Source organism: Syngnathus acus, chromosome 4 (genome assembly GCF_901709675.1).
Source record: "Syngnathus acus chromosome 4, fSynAcu1.2, whole genome shotgun sequence".
Taxonomy (NCBI): Eukaryota; Metazoa; Chordata; class Actinopteri; order Syngnathiformes; family Syngnathidae; genus Syngnathus; species Syngnathus acus.
This window is the reverse complement of record NC_051090.1, coordinates 4,958,372-4,972,818: the sequence shown is the minus strand read 5'-3', so window position 1 is coordinate 4,972,818 and position 14,447 is coordinate 4,958,372. Positions and strand designations below refer to the sequence as shown.

Sequence of the window (14,447 nt, the reverse complement as noted above, 5' to 3'; positions counted from 1 at the left end):
TGAACACACTTAACTTCACCTTGCTGTAAGCAGTGAGTTAAGGCCGCTACAAAAAAAGGACAAGCTACAAGGGGGTGGTACAAAAAAAAAAAATGGGAGGGGGGGGTTTAATAAGCGACGAATCAGCTCGAGTGTTTTCGGCTGACAAAAATGTTTGTAGTGAGAAAACCAATGATGGCTACCTCACTAAGCTGAGTGGTTTGTGAAACCGCCACTAATACCAAAGATACTGCAGCCTACCGTTCCCAAACTGCCTGGGGGGGCACCCAAACACACAAAACACACAGCGCAGTCAGACTGCAGTTGGCCACAAAGGAGGAGGCGGCCATTTTGCAGGACAGAGTTGAGTGCCTTTTCCCTTCAACCACGGGTGGGACTGCACTGGACACGCAAATACAGACAACACACACACATAGGAGGGTAGCACGCCAACCCCCCCACCCCCCCTAAACAATGCACCCATAATTGGATGGACAGTAAAGGGGGAGGGGGGGGAGAGGGACACCAGCTGTGTCAGCATTTTCTCCCATATTGACTTTCCATCTTGATACACTACAATACAAGCACTTTATCATGTAGAAAGTCTATGAAACAATCTCTATACGCTATTTACGTCAGTCCAGTTAGCTTCATTTGTCACACACTTTTGTGTTTTTAAGCCCGCAGCCCGCCCGGTGTGCTCCACCGCCTTTTTTTTTTTTTTTTTTGTCAGTGTTTTTTTGTTTTGTTTGTTTTTGCCTCTCTCGCATCAGAGATATTTTTGTGTAACAGAGACAGAGGGAGGCAAAAAAAAAAAAAAAAAAGAGAGGCAAGAGGTGCCGGGCGCCCAGAGGGCTTTTTTGTACTTGGTGTTATCTTAGCTCATCATCTCACTCCACTCGTGCAAGCACAGAGGCTGCACTGTTAAAAGTGTGGAAGACTCACAAAAACAACCTCCCCCCCTTTAACCTTGTCCATCCATCCCTGCCCCCCCCCCCCTTCCCCCCTCGGCGAGCGTTAAGAGTCGGTAGGTGTGTGTTTGACAATTAATTCTGAAATACCTCAAAAACCTTTCATGTAAACTTTATGTAATTTAAAAACTGAAAATAATACTGCTAATGATAAACGATGATTATGAAACTATGACACTATGATAGTTAGTTTTGAAACTTGTGACTTGAAGCTTTATACTGTTAAAAAAAAAAAAGAACATTTGTTTTGCTCATTTTCTCCTCGTACGTTTGCTGTTTTTGCTACGGCATGTACTTGTTTTTCATAAAAGGAAAAGACACGGTGAATGTGTGGAATCTGTGAAGGGCCACAAAAGAGACAGAAGACAAGACAGATGTTGACTTCCTGTTACAAAGCAGAACATTGCGATGAAAAGAAACAAGATTGGGCATTTACAGAAGCCTTTTTGCGTGATGTCAGACCACTTGTGCTTCCTCCGTCTTCAATCATAAAGGAAGGAAATTTGTTTGGTAGACTATTTCTTTGTTGTAACGATGTTTCTTGGCAATACAGATCAATACAATTGGAAAATCCATCACGCCACAATTTTCAGTATTTTTCTAAAATTTTAATAATACGCATGCTATGCTCCTTTATTTTGAAAGACTACAACTGTAACCACTGGTGGAAATAGAGGGGGGGGTATATGAAATATAATTGGAAACCCCCAGATGCCAGGCCAGATAATATACTTCTGGGTATTTTCCAATTTTTCCAGGAATTTCTTTTTTTTTTTTACATTACCCATTGGAAATTACATTGGACATTTTCCGGATTTTTCTGAATTATTTTTTGGATTTATAATTTTTTTTGATATTTTGCAAACCCCCTGGCCGCCCCATAAGGGGGAAAAAAATCCTAGCTCCGCCAGTGATTGTATTTAAAACAATTGCAAAGTCAACTGGTCGTTAATTTATCTTATTTTATTTTTTTAGTGCAAATAATGAGCTCAGTCCAGGAAGACAAAGCAAACGTGGTCTGCCATACGCATGAAAAGGATCTATCGCAAACCAGAACCGATAAACCAAAGGGAAATATTTTACTATTGTTAGCTTTCTTCTGTCCCTTGTTGTCTTTCCTCTCAAGTTAGGGTGGAATTACTTTTGCGGGTGTGTTCAAATGCTCCTGATGTTCTTCGAATAACGAAGACCGACACCTTTTATTAAAAAGGTGTGCTTTTTCTGTTCCTTTTTGTGCATGGATATTGTATAACTGTATAGAAACCAACAGGAATGACCTGTGATTTTGTGTGGGAGGAGGAAAAAAGGAACGACATGGGAGCGGGTGGGAATATTTTGGTTAGCTACAAAAAAGAAAAAAAAAGAAAAGAAAAAAAAATTACAAAAAATGGAGGATTAGGGTTTTTAGCATTGGAGGAGGTCTTTGTTTTTAGACTTTCCGTCCCTGGTTGTGTGCATGTGTTGTTGCAACCCTTCTTCCCCCCGAGCTCCCCCCCATGTTTCTTTGATGTATATAACTCCAGACAGTAGGGGGCAGTGTGCGCTGGGGGAGGTCAAACTCTTCTCCTCCCAATCAATAGCATTCATTCCTCAGCTTTTGGCGCTGGTCCGGCTCGGGTCCTGCCTAAATGTGCGTCTTGCTTTTCCAAAGACAGGGCTGTTCACTTGGAGTTAATCAGAGGGACGCACACAGGCCCGAGCCGACCTTGCGCTCACCTCAACGTCTGTCCGCGTGCTTCTCTTCAATCGGTGTACGAGTGTGTATTTTTGTGACGACCAAGTGTTTCTCATGTTCTTTTAACTCTGGGTTGCGATATCTGTCATGCCAAAACCACTTCTTGACCAAAAACAAGCGACGGCCGACCCACGGCGGGCGGGCGGGCGAGCAATCCCGTCGCCGCGGCGACCTCGGCATTTACTGTCAAACACGTGCATGTCATTCCGCTTCTACGGGATTGGTCGCTCAGCCGACGGGATACGAGGGGAGGGGGGGCCCGCCGACGAGGATGCCCCCCAGTCACACTGTGCTCTCCCTCTTCTGTTACCTGTTAATCAATCAGAACCAAGTGTCTTTGTGATGGTAGAAGACAATCAGTTTCAAAGCAAAAGGAAAAAAAAGGTAGAGAGAGAGGGGCAGGCCAGTGGGGGAGGACAAAAGGGGGAGGGCAAGGACTGAATAAAATCACGGGGAAAAGAGGCTTTCTGAGTCACGACGTGCTGCTTGTGTCCGACTGCCAAACACCCGGTGACATCTTCCCTCTACATGCCATCATTTAAGCTAAATGCTAGAAATAAGAGAAGGGGGGGCGGGGGGGAATCCGCCCCTCCCACACTCACAGCATCGTGCTGTGGTGCAAAGACCATACATCTTATCACCCACCACTTACGTCCTGCTGATGGGGAAAAAAAAATGACATGGGAAAAAAAAAGCTACGGTTGGTGGCTTTTGCACACAGAACTATGCAATCACCTGACCCCACCCAATCTTAATCGTTGCTGCTGGGTCAGAGTGTAGAACCCTCACGCCCCCCCCCACCCCCTAACATTTCCCCCTACCATCCAACCACAACGGGCAGCAGAGCACCCCCTTGCCACTCAGGGTTAACGTAGAGAGTGGCCGCATGGGGAGGGGGCCATGCACTGATGTCACACAAAACTGCCACTGACACAAAATGGAGTCCCGCGATGTTCGACTGTCTTTGCGACCCCCCCCAAAAGGGCCAAGGAAGGGCCACTACACACAATCAACGCAAACATGGCGTACGTACGTTTACAATGTGGTCTGGAGATGGTGGCTTGTATTGCACTGACAGACACACACACAGAAGGCAACGTCTGCCTTTTGAAACCAAAGATGAAATCAGAGGTACGACAATCGGGCGAGCAAACTGAGAAGACAATGTTCCACGCTGCTCTACGGGTCGTGTGATATACTATAAGAGGACCATTCCGTCTCGTACATACACACACACACACACACACACACACACACACACACACACACACACACACACACACATACGCATTAAGTACACGAGGGACACGCCCACGTTCAGAGAGCCTCTTTTGCCCCGCCTCCCACTGCAGAAGCCGGAGAGCCTGTGAAGGATTTTTTTTGTGAGTGTGTGTATGGTGGTGGGTGGGTGGGGGGGTTTGTTTTTTTTGAAAGTTTCATTCTTGTTGAGACTTTGAAGAGGGAAATAACTGTTACCGAAAAACGACATCTTAAAAAGGATAATATGGGTAAATTTGCGTGTTTTGAAATAAATTAAGAAAATAAAACAATTGTAAAACATGGGCCTTGACGTCATTATTTTTGTGCTTAATTGTCAACAGTTTTAATCATTAGGTATATAATGTGTGTATATATATCAATTCATTATACACAAACGCTACAGTTAATTAAAAAAAATTAAATACGAGTGTATGCTCGACAGGAAATGATCTAAAACTGTTCTACCATGTTACCAGAAGGGAAATTCTCAGTTTCTTCATGATGTGGCTGAGGTCCACCTCGGTATTGTTCCTTCACGGCCAAAATCCACAACTGTGCTTCAGTTAGCTTCTTTAGTGGCAGCAAATGAAGAACGGCAAAAAGAAGACGTCCTTTGAGTGTGTGACCTCAGTTCCACTGGCTGATGGCACATGATGTGTACCTGCAGCACATCCATGTAAAGACTCATCATGAAAATATAATAGTCATTTCATATATATTTTTTAAAATGAATGGATTGGCTTTTTCTTGATTACAATGCCAGCATTCACACTGAAATGAGTCTCACCTTGTGATTGTTGTGGGCAGTTCGGATGACACTAAGGGCCAGGGAGGTCATTGAAGGCAACACAGCTGTCAAGGCAGTAAGCAGAGCTGTGAGCCACACAACTGGATCTGCAAACGCCTCGTCAGATGCACCTGAAGAAAAACCCACAAATGATATATATTCAAGCAATTCTCCACCTTTTAAATTAATTTTTTTTAAAACGGTACCGTAAAATAAATAATCAGCCGGTGCTCTCTGGAACAAAAACTTGCTGTGTGTGATTCGGGAGCAGATGAAGTAGAGCAGCAAAGAAAGACACACGGATCCTATGTTGAACTTTGTCCAGTTTCTGGTCACCAGCACAATCTTGATGGAAGACAACCAATGTCAGTTTGAGATTAGGTCGGGCAAAATGACAATACTGGTGTTCGATTATTTGTGTGCGATTTAACTTTCCCAAAAAAACAACAACCCTGACCTCTATCGTGGCAGTAAATACGGCTGCCATGGACACAGTGACCGCCATGGTCTGGTAGTCGACGGTAGTGTTGTAGTAGACTCCGCACGGAATGAAGAAGAGAACAAACGAAGTGTAGAGGGCGTAAAATAGCGACGTAAACAAAACCAGGGGTTTGGAAAGCTCCTGCTTCTGTCCACACTTGTACAACTCGGGCCACATTAGGCTGGTCTCGGCACTTACGTCCTAAAATGCAACATAGACATCACTTTGCGGTATGTGGTCACATGACAGCATCAAAAATACAACAACTTTGGTGTTAGCAAGTAGGAATAAAAAAATGACCATAGAGTCATCATAGCACAGTTAATTGAAATCGAAAAGGCCGAAAAGGTTAATCCAAAATGCAAATAGTGTACTACCAGGAGTTGATTTAAAATAACCCATCCACCGTTTAGCTGCAAATTAACCTTCCTAATCTCTGTTGATTTAACTTTTTTGACCTAACAATGTGCTACCAAAACAGCATCATTAACCAGCAAAATAACCTTTGTACATTCAACACCAAGAGAAATGACAAGAATTTGATTTTTTTTTAAATCGTAAAGGTGGAGTGGCTTGAATTTATTTTCAGGTGCACGAGGATCGGAGGGAGTTAGCCCCAAACGCAAAGTCTAGCTCTCACCTTTTCAAAGAAGGCCACGAACAAAATCTGGGATGATGTGTAGAAGGTTGTATACAAGGCAATGAACCACGTCTCATACATAGACTGCAAGACAGAAATATAAATTATTTTATATTAGCACTCAAAAATGCTTCTTCAGTCATTCCTTTTGATTTCACTGAACATCCTACCTGAGCACTGTAGCCGTTGAAGATCCCAAACCACAAGTGCACCAAGGCAAAGCTACAGGTCTTAAACAGGAAGTAGCGCAGGAACAGGGAGATGCGTCGATAGGACCAGCGCCCGTGGACCAGCAGGAGCCTTTGCAGGTATCTGAAACGCGACAGTGAAAAGTCCGCGTTCTGTACGGCTTGACCTCCCTCCACTCCCGCCAGTCCCACGCCGACATGAGCCGCTAAAATGGACATAAACAAGATTCAAGACTTGGTAAAAGAATCTCTAAAATCTTGTTCTGGATCGTTCACTCACTCTTGATCATGTTTACATCATTGGCGCCATCTCCGATGGACAGCGTGATGGAGCTTGTGTGCTTCCTGACCAAAGTGACAATATCTGCCTTCTGTCCAGGTGTTACCCGGCAACACAACACCGTCTGACACTGTTGAGCTAAGCTCATGAACTTGGCACCCCACTCTGGTCTCTGCTCAAACTCTGTCTGTAGAGAAACACAATTCAGGTGGTCCAAAGATAATGTACGGCATTTTGAGGTGATTGTTTTTTGTTGGTGAATGAATGTTTTATATTTATGGCCTCCAACAGTTTTTTCAAATAGTCGCCATTGTAAACAGAGATGCACTCGTGGTGTCCCACAAGGCTCTTTCATCAGTCAACTGATTTTTAAATTACACAGTGCCCCAACTTGCAGTTTTTTAGATGATTTTTTTGTGTTGTTAGCTCAAATTTGCTATATACGAAAGCTTTAGTCGTGTTATTTATGGTGGTGGTGTAGATGGAGATGAATTATTCATGTTTACCAGCTCAGGACCAGTCAGGACCACAGCAGTCTGTACTCCAGCTTTATCCTTTTCAACAGCCCACAGATCTGTCTTTCTGATTTTCTGGAAATGGCCTCCAGGGTCAGGCGATTGGAGGATCTGTCTGTGAGTCAAACACACAAAGTCAGTAATACGATGAATTCATGTTCCCACTTTTATCTTTATTCTCATCGCGGTTGACCTCAACTCCTGCCACTCCAGTAATCTCGTGTCAGGATCCAGTAGTTTACATGCATATCCAATGTTGACTGCCGTCTCTTGAGGGTAGAAACAAAGTGGAAATGCAGGGTGTTCTGCAAAGCGTTTTTCATACTCGGCATACCTTTTTTGTCCCCTGTAAGCACCCATACTTTAATCCCAGCCTGTTTAACGAGAGAAATGGTCTCAGGGACGCCTTCCTGGAGTCGGTCCTCGATGGCTGTAACCCCTAAAAGCTAAGGATGATAAATTTGGGCTTTATATCATACAAACTAATTATTTAAACAGCATTAAAAACACTGAAATATTTCATAGCAAGCCCACCAGGAGATCTTGCTCCATCTCATCATAAACCTTCTCTAGCAGGGCGTTGCGGTCGAAGGTCGGCATGGCAGCGGCCCGAGTCAGAGTTTGACTCCACCGCTCCCATGACGTCTCAGAAACCGATCGAACGGCAATGCACAAGGTCCTCAGACAAGCCTGGGAAAACAGCTAGGGAAAAAAACAAACACTCAAAGCTATCAGTATGATAGACTCCCAGAACTCAGAGAATTGCCTTTAGCCACATGCTGCTTCACCAAGTCTAAAGATAAAGACACTGGTCACATGCAGAAGACTGTTAAGTTAAATTTCCATTCGGGCGGGGCCCTCAGAGAAGACAAGTCTAGCTATTGTGTTGTTGTCAAGTTGCGTGGGTACCTCCAGGGCTTGTTCAATGCTCTCCTGATGAGGACAGTGCCTCTGCAGCCTCTCCAGTATCACAATGTCAGCTCCCTTACAGTACAGTTTTAAAGCCCCCTCCGGCTCTCGTACTGCATCACAAAACCAGCAAACCATGGAGAGCAACACCACAAAAATAACAGTGAAACGAGGCAGGCTTGAGACATGAAAAGATTGATTCCCTCACCCAATATCGACATCCGTCTTCTCTGGCTGGTGAAGTCAAGCAACGCCAACACCTTATAGTGACGTGTGACACCCATCTCGGACACGACTATACTGTCTCGTGTTCTGGACGTGAAGACCCAGCCCAGTTCCCTGGCGGCGCCGACGAGAGTCTCCTCATCGGGAGACGTTGCTTGGTAAACTGGAGCATCTGAGAGGAAATGAGATAAAAAATGCACATTCCACACACACAAAAAAAATTAAGTTGAGGTCCCACCTTCTTTCCACTGGACCATGACAGTATGACACACACTGAGTGCAGTGAAGAATCCCTTGACGGTCGGACACGGTTGCGCTCGGAGACGCTCAACCAGGGTGGGAGCCCACATGAAAAGCCCCCCACAAGAGAACGGATTCCAGCTGAGATCCATTGGCTCAAAGTAGGACACATTGTATGAAGCACAATTATCATCATGCTATACGTTGTAGAACATTGAGAGGTGATCATACAGTACCTCCACATCTTCTGCCCTTGTTGATGAATCACCTTTTGGAATAAAAAATAAAACCATGTGATCTACAAATGATGAACTTCAGGGCCACCAAAATTTCCTCCAAAAATCCTCGACTTGATTTCAGCAAACAGTTTTTAAATGAATATATAAACAGTGACACCTTGAGCTGTAAGGTCAATTCATTCGCACAAAATTCCTGTATGTCAAATAATCTTTCCCAATTGAAATAAATTGAAATATCATTAATCCGTTCCAGGCTTATTTAAAAAAAAAAAAAAAAAAGGTGAAGAATTTTCATACTTTGATTTTACTGTATGTGGACTATTTGAGAAATAATAATCAGTACAGGGAAAAAATGTGACTATACCATAGATCTCGCCGGCTATGCAGCACTGCCTGAAGAGCAACCGATTTTGAGTTAATGTTCCAGTTTTGTCACTCAGCAGGTATTCCACCTGACCCAGCTCCTCACATAGGGAAGTGCACTGAGCCTGTGCTGGGGAGTCTGTCTGAGCCCAATACATCTCCAAATCCCAATTAATAAACTTGCTGTGGTATGTCTGGATCAACTCAAATCTGCAAACACACACAATTATCAGGATCATGACATCCACACCAGCATCAGAGCAGAAGTTTCAACTAACGTGACGTAGAGCATGATGGGCACGGCCGGGCTGAGCAGAATGAAGTAGCTCCAGTAGACCAGGAAGCCTGTGTAGACCGGGTCACCGTTGATAATCAGAGCAGAGAGAAATTCTGTACGGGTCATGACCCGGCTTGCGAACACCCCACAGCCAACGGCCAGAAGAAGCACGGCCGACAGCAAAAACAGCATGATCTGTGGACAGTTTAGTCATGTGATCAATCTTTAAATGGATAATAGATAACAAATAAGTCTAATAAGGACGGATTTATTCCATACTGCAGCGCTCACCCCAATCACTGCTTTGTTGAGACTATTCTCCAAGCGAGTTCTCTTCGCCCGCAGTTTCCCGCAGTTCCGCAGGATCTTCGTGTCGGTACCTGGGTCGGACAATCATGAGCGCGAGAGTTCAATTCGTGCTTCAGTAAGGTCGGGCAGCTGATGTGCCCTTGAGCAGGGTGACCTTGCTATACAGAGGTGAAACGATTGTGTGGAAGATGAGGAAGACTTCCCAAAAAAAAAAAATTCATAGCTGCAAAGAAGAATGCCTCACTCTCATTTTTCTCCCCGAGTGGTGAAAGTCACACCGGTGCTCGACCGAACACATCTGAGCGGAGGTCGCAATCGGGCTGTATCGATAGACGTGATGTGACAAATGACGGAAAAGCCACCGATGGAGGATTTTGACGCTTAGAACTGAAAGGGTCACGGCGGAAATATCCGTGAACACCTCCAGCCTGGTCCAGTAATATCCGATCAATGATCACTTAAAAGACGGCATTGGCTGACCCACATTTCAAAGTCATAATTAGCTGTATAATGTATTCAACGTCATCTAATTTGCCTTTGAAGGACACTTTGGATATCACTTGAGGCTTGATGATTTCTTCAAATGAATATAATCGTACCGGTATATACGACCAAACCGTAGGCGGTCAGAGTATTTCGTAACACGGTGCCCCTGAGGAGAAGGTGTTGGATGTCCAGCAGGAAGCGTTCCCCTCTCCAGTGTAGCTGTCCTCGGAAAGAGTACATGGCGTCATCGGGTTCCTCGCAGAACACCACGCCTGGGAAATGAATTGCTCGTTCGTCATAAGTATCGTGCCGAAAATATGTTTGTGAGAAAATCGAGCGTTTCACCGTCAAAGTCAGCGAGCGTACGCTGTGAGGGTTCGGACGTCAACTGGTGGTGCGTGGCGGCGAGAGCCTGTCGGCATTTCAAGTTGGTCTCGCTGGATGGGTACAAAATAATGCGTGGCGTCATGAAGCTTTTTTGTTCACGCACCACAGAGGAAGCCTGAAGCTGACCTCTGACCCCAAAACATCAAAAATTGTGAAGTAAAGTCTCACCCGTCAATGTCAACCGTTTCTATATAGGACAGACTGTGTGGCTCGGAGCTGCATAGGAGCACAATATCGGCCTGGGAATCGAAATAAAATAAATAAAAATAGAATAAAATAAATAGAATAAAATAAATTTAAAAAATTGCGTGGGAAAAATAAATACAATTAATTAGAAGCTTTGTGATTAAATAATGAAATAATTAATAATATGTTCCAAGTTGAAATTTGAGCAGCTCACGGGAACGGTTTGGTCTTTGTGGATGCGCACGATATCTCCCACGCACAGATCCTTCCACTGCTCTGTACTGAAGCTGAAACACAAGTGAATCATTCACCTCATATCACAATAGAAAGAAAAAAAAATCAGCATTCATATAAATCTTAAACTTCCACAACAGATGAAATCTCACAACGCAAGTGTTAAATAATATATTGAATTTCTAATTGTGTCTTTAATTTCACGTTTAATGCCTGTCTCTCAGCATTCACCCCCATCCTAAGATTTATTCAACACCATAACACCTGCATCTGAGTTTTTATTTGCTGCTGCTATGAGCATTTATGGTTTATCGATTCTTTACAGCTTTCTCCTAAACCACCAAACACCTCCCTGAATTAAATTGCATTAAAATGATGAAATAACAATAAAAGCCCATGCTGGGAGATCATTTGATCTTGTTTTTTTTTTACCAGGCACCTCGGGGAGGAGCATCCGGGCTTTTGCTCATTTACACTTCATTAGAGCTTCATTAGAGGGCTGTTTGGCAGCGTGTGTTCCCGGGAGGCTCAACCCCCCCCCCTCCCGTTTTTTTTGCGCTCACCTCTGGGAGATGAGCACGTCACACGGTCGCGAGTTGACCTCCGAGTCGCTGCGTTTCCTCGCCTGGAAACATGGCGGCACGTGAAGTACTCAAAGTATAACACTGGGATGGTAGAAAGTAAAGACTCCATTACGAGCGGTGACACCGGGCCGGAGATTTACACCCGGTGCTAAATGATCAGTCAATAGAGAGGGGTCAAGCGAGCGTTTCAGCCGGTGAGCCGTTAACGGCCGTAACTCAGCCGAGCACTTAAGTAGAGAGTCGCGCATGCAAAACATCGCCCTGGCGTTTAGAAGGGAAAAGCTTTAATGATATCGCGGCGGGGAATTAATGCAACCGAGACGACTGGTTTTCGTCAATGAGGAAAGGTCAATGAGGATGGGGAAGGAGAGTTTGTGAGGCCCCTGTGGTGACTCTTAAGAGCGTGTCAATGGGGCGATGGGGAGAACGGCGGTCTCACCATGTCATTGATGAGGTCCTTGGCACCTCTCACCGAGAGAACAAGGAGCAGCGGGATGATGGAGATGTACCACTGGAGTGACGCGATGATGGGGACGCACTGGGAAGCACGCAAGAAAACGACCAGAGGATGAAACAAATGAAAATGTCGTGATGTGTCATTTAATAAACAAACATACACTTTGATAACATCATTAAATAGAATGTGAAGAAAAGTGTGTCGGAGAAAGGATGAAGAATTATTAGCATCGCAATTTCAATTTGGCCACTAGGGGCAGTATAATTCAGATACCGAACAAAGAAGACTTTCACTACTACTATAGGTCACTCAGTAAACTACAATCAAATTGGTTTTTTGAGGGGGTTACAGATTTTTGGCTGACAAAACATTTTGCTGCTCGTTTACATTTTGGGTTGCCATGGCACCAAAGCAATCCTTTAATTGCCCTTTATGAAAACTCAACCAATGAGAAGGCGACAGGTCGGAGGAGCACAAATAACCAACCTGCAATGCTATCATGAAAAGGAAGTAGAGATTAGCAGCACGCTGGAACTGCTCAAACAGTGTCAGCGGGATGAAGGTGAAGAACGTGTACTTATGACTGCAAATCTTGTTGTCCTGGCAACAAGGATAGTAAATCAAAATTTAGATAAATCCTCATTTTGATCTTAACACACATTGGAGGAGTGAGACGCCACTCACCGAGCACCGACCCCAACGAAAGCCTAGGAAGGATTTCTTCTGCTGCTTCTTGTGGTAGCAACGTTGGTTGGCCCTCACCTGCCATGTGAGACCTGTGACAAAACATCAACACGTGTTAACATTTTCAAACTCAGGTCTGTGACTTGGGGGTTTGCAAAATAAATTGAAAACAAATATCCAGCATATAAAGTTGCGCAATTGTTCAAATATTTTCTGCTTGAGGAGCACACACCACAGGGCAAAAGCCTCCAAAATGTCAATAAATAATGATTCTATAATAATATAATATATATCATATAATATATAATGTTATATAATTCCATTTTCTTTAGCTAATTTAAAAAAAAAAATTAAAAATCACCTGAATTATAAAAACCCTGTCCTAAAAGCTCGCTGTGGATTCTACTTGATGATGAGCTCAAAGAGGACATACCTGTGCTGTCCTTGTCCATGATGAAGAGGACGACAAACTGTTTCTGGAAGTGCACAGAACGTACTGCGAGGAGATAAAAGACACCTTTTGACTCAGTTATCTTGTGACTCATTACACCGTGTTACCATGCCGACATGCTACTACTTCACGCTGACCGGTTTGTAAATTACAGCACACTCGAAAAGCAAAAGTGCCCCAAGGTTGGCCCAAGGCACAGGTCAACTAAGTTACACTCATCTCACATTCTGCTTGGGGAAAAAAAAATACTTCAACAAACACAGAAGATAGAATATAACATTTACCTGCTCAGTGTGGAGGGGATATTATGTTTTTTTTTTTGCCTCACCCGTCCCTTCTTTCTTTCCGCTCGTGATGTAACACGTCCACGCCTATCTCAATCCCAGGTGTCTCCTACTGCATCGCATTGAATGTCCCTACCTGGGAGAAAAACAAAAGGGAGGGGCAAGGGCTCAGGAAAGTCACCTACCATCACCTACCACAAAATACTAAACTGTTTTTTATGGAAGGTTGAAAATAACATCACGTCGTTTTACTGTCAACACGTCGTTTTTGTTTGTTCTATTTTTCACTTCATTTGCATTTTTCTTTACATCTACAAAGCACGAAGCCAATATTGTGGGATTGAAAATTAGAATAAAATGGTCTCAGATGTCTCCCGTGTGTGCTTGGTGCCCTCTGGTGGATTTAATAGACATTGAACATTACCTGAGAGTGCAGTAGTGACGTCACAATGATGTAAGGTCAGAACAATAGGCCGTTGCCACCATTTGTGGTTTGTTGTCTCGATTCTGCCAAAGTAAACCTGACACATCCGTGAATTTGTGTGCGTCCTCATATTTATGTGTGTACACAGCAGGCTGGTGGTTAGGGAAAAAAAAAAAAAAAAAGAAAAAAAAAAGTGCAAACAGAGCATTATGTTTCTGGCCAACAGGGCTGCATAGTGTAAATCCAGCCAAACAGGTTTACTTTCGGTCCCCTATTTTATTTTTTGTGACAGTCGAAAGATTCTGACAGTAAGGACAAGTTGATGTGTCTTCCTTAATTGAAAAAAAGACACAAATGTGAAAATGTTTTGTCTGGTCTGCTCACAAAATGTCATTTATTTTATACAGTTTTTTCCCCAACAAATAAACAAAGGCCCAATCTCCTCATTGGGTGAATCAATCTAATGACGTTTTTTGTACAGTTGGACTTATTAAAACTGGACCAAGACCATTTTAAAAACGAAAACAAATCATCACAGTGTTGCAGGTGTAGTAAATTAAAAAATAATAATAATAACTGCAATAAAAATGGTTCAGTGAATAAGACATCATATCGCATGCTTTATGAACACTTTTTTTCAATAAATGTAAAAAACACCACCATACAAAACAGCAGTACAATTTCCAATGACAATTGTTTCAAATATTTACATCATGATTTCAACAAAAGACTGAAGAAAATGCAATCATTTGTAATATGGAAATTGTACCAAACCAGTACAATCTAAACCAGCAGAGGGCAGCAGAGCAACATAATGTGGTTTGAAGTTAATGGAAAGCTCAAAGCTCCATAGATGGAGAGATATATGCCTT

At 43.5% G+C, this 14,447-nt stretch overlaps 1 protein-coding gene across 1 annotated transcript; it reads right to left on the bottom strand.

Annotated features, from left to right (window-relative positions):
- Window positions 1-4,257: 4,257 nt before the first annotated feature.
- Window positions 4,258-13,168, bottom strand: atp8b3 (ATPase phospholipid transporting 8B3). The gene is made up of 28 exons (XM_037250082.1): window positions 13,152-13,168; window positions 12,850-12,912; window positions 12,417-12,508; window positions 12,219-12,332; window positions 11,715-11,813; window positions 11,255-11,316; window positions 10,672-10,744; window positions 10,440-10,510; window positions 10,230-10,321; window positions 9,998-10,156; window positions 9,381-9,469; window positions 9,091-9,284; window positions 8,814-9,022; window positions 8,447-8,478; window positions 8,209-8,365; window positions 7,954-8,142; window positions 7,746-7,858; window positions 7,371-7,538; window positions 7,171-7,282; window positions 7,030-7,105; window positions 6,828-6,951; window positions 6,322-6,508; window positions 6,024-6,247; window positions 5,854-5,937; window positions 5,190-5,414; window positions 4,939-5,077; window positions 4,733-4,863; window positions 4,258-4,606 (listed from the first exon to the last, which is right to left on the bottom strand). The coding sequence occupies exons 2-28, from the start codon at window positions 12,866-12,868 to the stop codon at window positions 4,505-4,507; spliced, it is 3,336 nt and encodes a 1,111-aa protein (XP_037105977.1). The 5' UTR covers window positions 12,869-12,912; window positions 13,152-13,168; the 3' UTR covers window positions 4,258-4,504.
- Between the last annotated feature and the right edge of the window lie 1,279 nt (window positions 13,169-14,447).